At 51.9% G+C, this 9810-nt stretch overlaps 1 protein-coding gene across 1 annotated transcript; it reads left to right on the top strand.

Moving 5' to 3' along the window:
- Positions 1-1195: 1195 nt before the first annotated feature.
- Positions 1196-6774, top strand: LOC114638136 (rano class II histocompatibility antigen, B-1 beta chain-like). Its single transcript, XM_028786516.1, has 6 exons — positions 1196-1359; positions 2718-2984; positions 4356-4637; positions 5157-5267; positions 5668-5691; positions 6450-6774. Exons 1-6 carry the CDS (start codon positions 1266-1268, stop codon positions 6461-6463), a joined length of 792 nt encoding a protein of 263 aa, XP_028642349.1. The 5' UTR covers positions 1196-1265; the 3' UTR covers positions 6464-6774.
- Positions 6775-9810: the final 3036 nt, after the last annotated feature.

Genomic DNA, 9810 nt, shown 5'->3' with positions numbered 1-9810 from the left:
GATTATTGTGTGGAGGTCTGAGGTGGGGGCTGAGGACACTGAGAACATCCACCGCCATGGTCCCTGAATGGCCATGTTTGTCTCTAACCTGACCCCATCTGAGCTGATGTTTCTCCTTTATGCTCCCTGTGTAGGCTGAGGAGATCTGTGTCTCTCCTGAGCACAGCTGCTGCTGGGAATCCATGGCTGTCCCTCTCTGGTTCTCTACACCAGGGACCCAGTGTGGACCCTGGAATGCTGCAGTTCACCTGTGCCATCAGAGCCCTCCACCCCTTTCTCTCTTCCCTGGTCAAGTCTGCTCTCAGATCCCGACCCCTGTTTAACTAGGAGCTAAAATGATAGAGATAGTATCGTAGTTCGAGGAAAAGAGACTTATTGTTTAGACATTGGCGTTTTGCAGACACTGCTCCAGCTGATGGGTAATTAGACTCAGGAGTGTGTGCTCTGAGGAGAAATGTGTTGGAAGCACATGTTGATGACTCTGTTGTTCGGGCTGCCATAGTGCAGTGTGACAAGCCTGTGGCCGTCCCTTCCTGAAGCTGCTGCTTTACACTGTTCACCTTTTGTCCTTGAGATTCCAGGCAGCTGTATCTGGAAGCCCTAAGGTTATGGAGTTTTCCTTCGCTGACATCATGGCTGTGGAGGATATGAACAGCAGAAGAGGAAAGTCGGGTTGAGTAACTTCTGTGTTTTCATTGGAATATCATGAACGCAGTGGACTCCTGCGTGGGGAAGGTACATGAGCCAGCAGGACTGGCACATACATTAACCTGCTGTTTCCCACACACAACAGCTCATGCTTCTCACTGTTAACCACACCACACTGCTCTCTCATGTGAGCTTGTCCTATAATGCATGTCACACTCATTTCTCCCACTACAACCTCAAGTGTAAGAACAGTAGACTTGAAATAATTATCCCAAAGTTGTCTATACTTGACTCACTTTTCTCCTTGGTTCTTTAAACCCCAAACACAGACAGTCTGCAGTTTGGAAAGGTTTACTCTGTAACCGAGAGGAGCAGTCACCTCAAATGTCCATCCAGCGGGGCTCCATGAAGAAACAGCATGCCCCACAGAGAGAGCCTTTGTAAACAAAGTCTGCCCAGAGACAGATGACAGGCTTTAGCTCCCGTGCTGATTGGTTCCTCACTTGGGACCAACCCCAACCTCTGGGGTTTCAGATGACTCTAGGCTCCAGAACTTTGCTTTCTGAAGGGGACACAGCAGGTGTGAGTCCTGGTGACTGCCAGTCCCTGTCTTAGAGATGGCTCTGCAGACCCCCAGCCTCCTCTTCTCAGCAGCTGTGGTGGCGCTGATGGTGCTGAGCTGCCCAGGAACTGAGGGCAGAGACTCCCCAAGTAAGTGAGGGCAGGGCTCTCCAGAGCCAGCATGCTGGGGGGAACTGGTTCTGAGGGACCCTGGGGTCCTGGGATATGTGTGTGTGTTTGTGGGGAGGGGGTGGCAAAATCCTGACTTTAGAGCAGTCTTTTACCATCGATTCCTTTCTCTGAAGAGAGACTGAGACTCCATTGTCATTTCTGTGTTCTAATATAGAAGTTAGGATGGTGCCCGCTGCACAGGGTGAGCCTGGCATAGAAAAGTAGGAGGAGGCATAGTTTAAATCGACCACCAGAGATAAGACTTGGCACGGGGTTGTGGGTGAGGAGACAGCAGGGTTTACAATATCAGCCCCACCCCCTCCAAGATCCTAGGACCTTGTCTGGAGGAAATGTCAAATTCTGAATTGAGGAAGCAGGCCAGTGATGCTCTGTGGTCTTGGCATTTGAGGAAAATTCCTGATGTGGAGTGGAGGTTTTAGAGAGTCAACTCTAGGCGTCTAACTCTGAGAGAATCCAGCAGCCAAGGAGTCTAAATTTTTTGGTCAAGTGGAACCGTGGACTCAGAAACGGGGTTCATAAATTGAATTTCCAAGAAAACACTAGGCCTAGAAAGGAAATATGTGATACATACCCGGTGTATGTGTGTGTCCTAGTTTGGAGACCGGAGAGTAACTTATAGAAAGCCCCAGTCCCCTAAGCCGGTGCACAGAGGTGGCTTCAGTCTTGCAGTTACACTTAAGATGCCCTGAGTGACCGCATAAGCAGGCAGTTTCCAGAGGTTGCCTGGATTCCCAGTTGTCTGTTTTGCAACCAGGCTCTCCTGAGAACGAGCGCCCCCTAGGGGCGGGGTGGTCAGGGCCTTTTGCACACAGGAGAGAATCTCATGGGGTGGGGTTGGGGTCGCAGCAACAGCATAATGTTCTGTTTTTCTTTCCATCCTAGTTTTATTAGCTCGCTGAGAATTTCGTACAATTTTGGTCATAGTCAGCCCCTTTTCCAACTCCATCCAGACCCATTCCCCCACCCCCCAACTTTTGATGTTCCCTCAATTTTTTTTTCAAACGTACCAAGTAGAATTAATGCTGTGTGGGGTATATTCTTATGAGGACGAGCTCTGCCAGTCGGCTCCCTCCCTTGCTCTTCCTTACCCGGGTGGAACTCCCCCGGGGCTCCGGAGAAGCGGGTCCGCGCAGGCCGAGTTCCGTCGTCTAAGTGCGGTGAGGGCGGCACAGCGACTGTCCGTCCCGAGGCCCCGAGGCCCGGCGGCCCCAGAGAGCGGTCGCCCCACGCGGGAAGCGCCGGCGCGGGGCGGGGCCGCGGGGCGCCGTGGTCTCCGTGGTCCCCGCTGTCCCCGCGCTGACCGCGTCCGTCCGCAGGGGATTTCGTGATCCAGTTCAAGTTCCAGTGCTACTACACCAACGGGACGCAGCGCATACGGCTCGTGACCAGACACATCTACAACCAGGAGGAGTTCATGCGCTTCGACAGCGACGTGGGCGAGCACATCGCGGTGACCGAGCTGGGACGGGACATAGCCGAGGACTACAACAAGCAGTACCTGGAGCGGACGCGGGCCGAGCTGGACACGGTGTGCAGATACAACTATGAGGGGCCGGAGTCCTACAATGGACTGCGGCGGCTCGGTGAGCGCGTAGGGTCCCTCGGGGTTGTGAGGGGACACGGAGCCAGAGTCCCGCGTGAGGAGCGGCCCTGCCTCCTCCCTCTGCCCCGCACCACCCAGCGCCTCCTTGAGTCTCCCTCCTGTCTCACCTTTGCCCTTTGCCCTCTGACCCCTGGCTCTGCTGTGACCTCAGTCACCTGTCGGCGCCGAGGCCGGGAAGCTGAGCAGGGACGAGGGACGAGGGCGAGCGGGGGAGCGTCCCGTTCTCGAAGGAAGCGGTCCCTCGGTTACTGTGGTCACTCCCTCCATTTGTCTGTTCCCCTGACTCCGCTGTCCCTTGGAGGCGGAGGTTGTCCCGTGAGGGCTGTTCGCTGACTGGCGCTGACCTGAAGGCAGCACTGCCATTTTCCTCCTTCTCTGAGGTAGACTGTGTTGACTTGGGTCACACTAAAAGTTTGATACAAAATCTGAGGGACTCATTTCTGTCTCTACTCCTGACACTGCGCGAGCCTCTCACACATGATGCCAGTTATAGCGTCTTGTTCAGATTTCATATCCTACATCAGGACCAGCGGTTAACTGGAAAGGTTGCTAACGCTTTCCTTTCCGGGTGTCCTTGTTACTCAACTGTTGGCAACTGATTCCTCACAGCAAGGGAGCAGTGATGGCCGCCAGGAATCAACACACGTGACTGAGATGCACGTGACTGAGGAAAGAAAACTGGGGCAGGGAGAGGAGAAAATGAGAGAACACAGCGTGTTCTCAGTTCATGAAACACGTTATGTGTGTATGCTGTTTTCCTCACTGAAGGGTTAACAGCACCCGGGTAGACGGCTTCTGACATAGTGGCCATGATGTATCAAAGTCATCCCACTGTGCACCACAGTCTGAGGAGATGAAGGAAGGTTGTCGCACTGGAGTTACTTTTGCAATTTTTTTCCCCAAAAATTAACTTGAAATCAGAAGCCATTTTTCTTTTGTCTTTTTGTTGTTTGCTTTATAAAACCCGTTCATTTTTATATGTTTGCATAAATAAAATTATTTACACATAAATTTAAAAAATGCACAGAGAATTTACAAAGAGGGTTTTTGTGTGAAGTCCTGGCTGTCCTAGAACTTGCTCTATAGGCCAGGCTGGGCTTCCAGTAGAAGAGATCCTGCTGGCTCTACCTCCTGAGTGCATCACTGTCCCCAGCTCCTTTTGTCTTACTACATTTCACATTATATAGGAACATGGCCACACTGACTTATTTTCCTAGTGAGTTAAATTTTATTTGTGGAGTTGATTTCCATTCACTGTTAGAACCCAGGCACTCATCCCCACCCTGCCTCTTCCCTGAGAGGAGTTTCCACGTGGCCCCCATCTCACTCACCATCTTTCCTGTCACTCTAGAGCAGCCCAATGTCGCCATCTCCCTGTCAAGGACAGAGGCCCTCAACCACCACAACTTGCTGGTCTGCTCAGTGACAGATTTCTACCCAGCCCAGATCAAAGTGCGCTGGTTCCGGAATGGCCAGGAAGAGACTGTGGGGGTCGTGTCCACACAGCTTATTAGGAATGGGGACTGGACCTTCCAGATCCTGGTCATGCTGGAGATGACCCCTCAGCGGGGAGAGGTCTACACCTGCCATGTGGAGCACCCCAGCCTGCAGAGCCCCATCACTGTGGAGTGGCGTAAGGAAAACTATTTTCTTACACTGGGGGCCCCACAAGACACAGAATTTTAGCTTTTATTACTTCATCCCTCTGATGTCACCCACCCTATCAGTTGTCCTACATGGTCTGCTTCCACTACTGAGCAAGAACCACAGGGAACCATATCTCTCACCTCACAGTCAGGACATCTGGAGAGCCCTGACCTAACTGTCTTCCCAGACAGCTGTTCTGGAGATCACCACATACACTGAAGCCCCTGGAACTCATCTCTAATATCCGGAGCAATTGACAGTGATAGGTAGAGACTGGGTATTTTAGCTCAAGATTATAGATAAGTCTATGGGGTGCAAACACCCACATATCCCCTCCCCCACCACTGTGCTCAGAGCTCCTGGCCCTTCCTGGCCCTGGAACAGAACACAGAACAGGGTGCTGCCAGCTCCCTCACCTCCTGTGGCTCAGGCTGGGCTGTGGGCTCTCAGTCAGGGCTGCTGTGCCCTGTGGGGACAAAAGCTGATACTGGGCTCTGCTCCCCAGGGGCACAGTCTGAGTCTGCCCAGAGCAAGATGCTGAGTGGCATCGGAGGCTGCATGCTCGGGGTGATCTTCCTTGGGCTTGGCCTTTTTGTGTATCACAGGAATCAGAAAGGTGAGGAGCCCTGGAGACCTGGGGGTGGTGGGCTGGGCTGCGGGAAGGAGCTGGGCTGCAGGATGGAGCGGGGCTGTGGGTAAGAGGGTACTGAGGGGAGACACTGGGATCTTGTTTTGCTGGTTGTGTGATGGCCACAGACCCATGGTGAAGCTCATTCTGTAATCTCCATCACTGTCCACCACTCTCACTGACTCCTTCCCAGAGGCTTCCACCAATGAGAAAGCATAGGTCTTGCTTTCCCTCCTGTGGCAGTTTCATCCATTTGTGAGGCTGCTCAGGGTCTTAGTGAATACCGACAGGGAGAGAACAGCTCCAGCCGAGGATCCATCACCCCTCAGGCTGCATGAGAAAGTCCCTGTGTTCATAACAACACCTTTCTCTGTGACTTCTTTTGCAGGACCTCAGGGGCCTCCTCCAGCAGGTAATATTTCAGCTCATGTCTGAGGGATGGTGCAGGGCTGAGGGTGTAAGGGAAGGGCCGTGCAGGGGTGAGGATGTGAGGGAAGGGTGGTGCAGGGGTGAGGGTGTGAGGGAAGGATGGTGCAGGGGTGAGGGTGTGAGGGAAGGGCGGTGCAGGGGTGAGGGTGTGAGGGAAGGGTGGTGCATGGGTGAGGGTGTGAGGGAAGGGTGGTGCAGGGGTGAGGGTGGGAGGGAAGATGTGAGGCAGCTGTGTCTGGCACAGTCCTGGTTCACAGTCTGTCTGTGCTGTGGGGTTGAGAGGGTCACAGTTGATGTCACAGCCAGTGTCCATCGGAAGCTCCGGGACTTCATCCCCAGCAGGACTTTGCCCCTATCACTTGAGTGGTGTCTTGAGTGGACCCTGAGCCATGGGTGTAGACACCAAGATGTTGCCTGCTCTGTGCCCTACATGGAGACTGTGACTGTGGCCAGTGACAGTGTCAGGAAGAGGCTGATGGTCCTGCAGAGGAGATGGATCTCTCCAACTTACACAAAGATTCCCTGGGAGGGTCGTGGCTTCTCTTCCCCTCCCACTCGTTTGTGTCCTGTGACGCTCTGTGTCCCTTTCCCCCCTTAGCTGCTTTCTCCTTTGCACAGGCAATGGAGAGGAGGTGGCATGGCCGGGACACCAGTTGTCTGTGTCTAAAGAGTTAGATTGAGATTCAGAACAGTCAGGCGTCTCCAGGGCACTCCAGTGACTGATTCCTCTCTCTCCCACAGGGCTCCTACAGTGACTCAGAGTGTCTTGTGTGAGTTGACTGTCTCACACTGTAAGGCCTGCAGGTCCCTGCTCCAAATTCCCATCTGTATCAGCCTGCCGCTCTTGGATTCAGAGTCTAGCATAATGCCAGTGTACCCAGCTCTTGTGATCTCGGAGTCTCCAAGTCTTTGTTGGCAGCTCTGCCCTGGGCTGATTCCAGAGACACCATCCATTTACTGTAACACTCCAGGCTTTCTGTCTCTACTGTGCCACACAGGCTGCTGAAGAGATGTGCTGAAACCATCACCTCTTTTTCATAATTAAACATTCTATGATTTATTTGTATCCTGAATCTCTGTAACTGAATGGGGTGGGTGGGGTCATGTGGGACTAAGTAACCAGGTTAAACTGTGGGGAAGTAGTGGTTTTTACTACAAAAGCCACCAGGAACACCCTGGGCTCCATGTAAGGGCGGGCAGAGGAGGCTGGTGCTAGCTGTGGCATCCTTATGGTCAGGACATTTGCTGTTCAGTCCACTGTTCTCACCCCAGCCTCCTTCAGGCTGGTGAGGACAGGGAAAGTAAACATGGCAGAACTGTTGGGGACGGATGCTGTGACCTCTCCACAGTGTATCCCGTGTGTCCTGTGAGGTACAGTGACTGACTGAGGCTCACCTAGACTTTTCAAAGATTACAGTCTTTCAAACAAAAGCACTTTTTGTGGTGGCAAATATTAAAACCCCAATTTAATCTTTTGTTGATGTTGTAAAGAAGTTGGGATTGATTTCAGAAGCGACTAGACACATAACTGATGGGACAGTCACCTCCCTCAGCTGTCCCTCCATCTGCCCTGTCTCCCTCCACTGCATCTCCTGTGTGTGCAAACACCCTGTGCTGTGCTTGCCCCATCTTTGTCTGATTCTCTGCCCTGAGCCTTTTCTTTGCGTTTTCCTCTGTCTACTCCTCTGTCATTTTTCTCTCCTCTATAACGTTTCTTTTGCATCTGTTTTTTGTATCTCTCCTGTTACCTCAAATCTTATCGCTATGTGTATTTCTGACACTGTTCTATGTCTACCAATGTTTTAACAATTTTTGGGAAATCTTTGTTGGCCAAACTTGGATAACAGATACAATGCTGAAAAATATCATGTACACAAGTATACAAACAGCTGCCCCTGTGGTCATCCCTGTTACTAGGGAAATGAATTTTAGAGCCTTGGCATGGGCATAGTTACATCAGCCCCATGGAGCCCCTGGGTGTATGTTGATGGTCAGTTTGGAGATACATCTCTATGCGTATGTGAAGGCTTTCTAGATTCAATTGAGGTGGGAAAATGTACCCTAAATGGCCTGAGGTCCTAGATGGGAAAAAACAAAGGAAAAGCAAGAGGGGCTTGGATATTTGTCTCTCTGCTTCCTGATGGTGACCTCCCATCCTGCCACAGACCTTCCCTGTCACAAGCTGTGCCTCCTTAAGCCAGAGTAACCCCTGACTCCTATAGCTCCTGTCAGGTTTTTTGGCAGAGCAGTGAGTAATGTAACTAATGTGAGACCAGCAGAAGTGGCACAGCCAGTGTGGCTCTGGTCCCCTCACTGGAGGCTCCAGCTCATGTGTGCACCATCCTCACACAGGCACATGTTGTCATCGCTGAGCTGGAATTCTTAGGGGATGCTGCCCCTGTCACCTGTGAACATGGAGTGTTAGTATTCTGTTTAAACTCCACCTCCACAGTTATCTGGCAACAGCCAGGTATGCTCCTCCCCACAGTTACCTGGCAACAGCCAGGTAGGCCTGCACACTATAAAAGGGGCTGCTTGGCCCCTCCTCTCTCTCTCTCTTGTTCCCTTGATCTCTTGCCTGCAGGTTCCCTCTGTCCCCTTGACTCACCCCTCTTCCCTTCCCCCTCTCTCCACGTGGTCATGGCCGGCCTCTATTCCTCTTCCACTTCTCTCTCTCCCTCCTCTCTCTCTGCCATTCCTCCCATTTCTCTCCCCACCCTCCACCCTGAATAAACCCCCTCCCCTCATGGAACCAGCTGGTCTGGTGTTGTCCGTCAAAGCTGCGTGCCAAAATCACCCCATTCCATGTGTTCTACCTGTTCCCCACCCCAGGTTCTCTTAGCCATGAAACCTGCTCAACCCTACACCTCTTTCTAATCTTTCTTTTTTAATTAAACCAAACTGGGGGAATTGCCTTGACTCTAGTGGACGTCTGCAGGTTTGCATCAGATCAGTGCTCACTAGCCTAGCCTAGAACTGGTAAGCTTCCCCATCCCTCACTGACCAGGGTAACTGTCCACATGGTCCCAAGAAAGATTTCTTGAGCTCAGAGCGAACCCTGTTCTTCCCTGAACCTCGTTCTAAGATTGCTCCCCTTGGATGGGACACTTCCCCTCTCCTCTTGAGACAGTTTCTCGTCGATGAGTACCCCAGGCCAGGCCTGGACAGACTGTTCTCTTTGCCTCAGGAGCACCGACTCTGACCCTAGTCTTCAGCGTATCTCTTCCACGGGTCAGCCTTTTGTGTGCTTCTTCCCCTCCTCCTCTGCCATCTGTGGCCACCTGGACCCACTTAGTTCTGTCGGTTGCCTGGAAAGCAGGTCCGGGACCCTGCTTGCTCCTTTCCCCCCATCCTCCTCATCATTTGCAGGCTGACTGGACCCATTTAGTTCCAGCACCTTGCCTGAAAAGCAGCAGGTTCAACACCCGGCTTGCTCCCTACCCTCTGTGGTTCTTACCTCTGCTCTGGGTCTTCTCCTTACATTCTGCCAGGGACCTCTCTGAGACTTGCTTCCCCACATGCACAACCACCCATGCAAAAGGCTTGGCTGCCCAACCATGCAAGGGAGGCTCTCTCTCTCTTCCTCTCTGCCTGGGACCTGTAAAGTGAGTGCTAGCGGTGCCTTCTGCCACAAAAATAACTAACATGAACATTGCTGTGATAAGGGACACACTTGCTTTTCCTTGCCCACCACAGCCGCCAGAGGCACTGGGCAGTGACTTCTGCTGCTAGTAGGAAGTCCTGTCCTGTTGCTGCCACCCACAGACCTGACCCACACCGCCTGTGGCTCACAGGCCCAACTTGCCAGACATATGATCGTATGCCACTGTTGCCAGCTTTCTTATTCTGGTCCTAGCCAAATGTTTCTTTGCTAATACAAAAAAAAATGTGCTTTTCTCTACCTACACAACCCGCCAAAGTTACTTAAGATAGGAAAGGCTCTGTCTTAATAGATTTTTCCTACTGCTATTAAATTCTATTCAGTTACAAGCAATCCTTATGGCTCTCAATCTTGTCAGAAGTCTGCTAATAATATTTTTAAGCTCATGGCCAACAGAATTCCTAAAGCTTATAACAGTTAATCCAAGATGATTTCAGAAGA

Source organism: Grammomys surdaster, unplaced genomic scaffold (assembly GCF_004785775.1).
Source record: "Grammomys surdaster isolate TR1022 unplaced genomic scaffold, NIH_TR_1.0 125504, whole genome shotgun sequence".
NCBI lineage: Eukaryota > Metazoa > Chordata > Mammalia > Rodentia > Muridae > Grammomys > Grammomys surdaster.
This window is presented reverse-complemented; position numbering and strand designations above follow the sequence as displayed.

Excerpts from the sequence above, each read along its gene's own strand:
- LOC114638136 (XM_028786516.1), top strand. The coding sequence starts at position 1,266 with ATGGCTCTGCAGACCCCCAGCCTCCTCTTCTCAGCAGCTGTGGTGGCG. Across the intron at positions 1,360-2,717 it reads TGAGGGCAGAGACTCCCCAA|GGGATTTCGTGATCCAGTTC; the intron begins GTAAGTGAGGGC and ends GTCCGTCCGCAG. Across the intron at positions 5,268-5,667 it reads GTATCACAGGAATCAGAAAG|GACCTCAGGGGCCTCCTCCA; the intron begins GTGAGGAGCCCT and ends CTTCTTTTGCAG.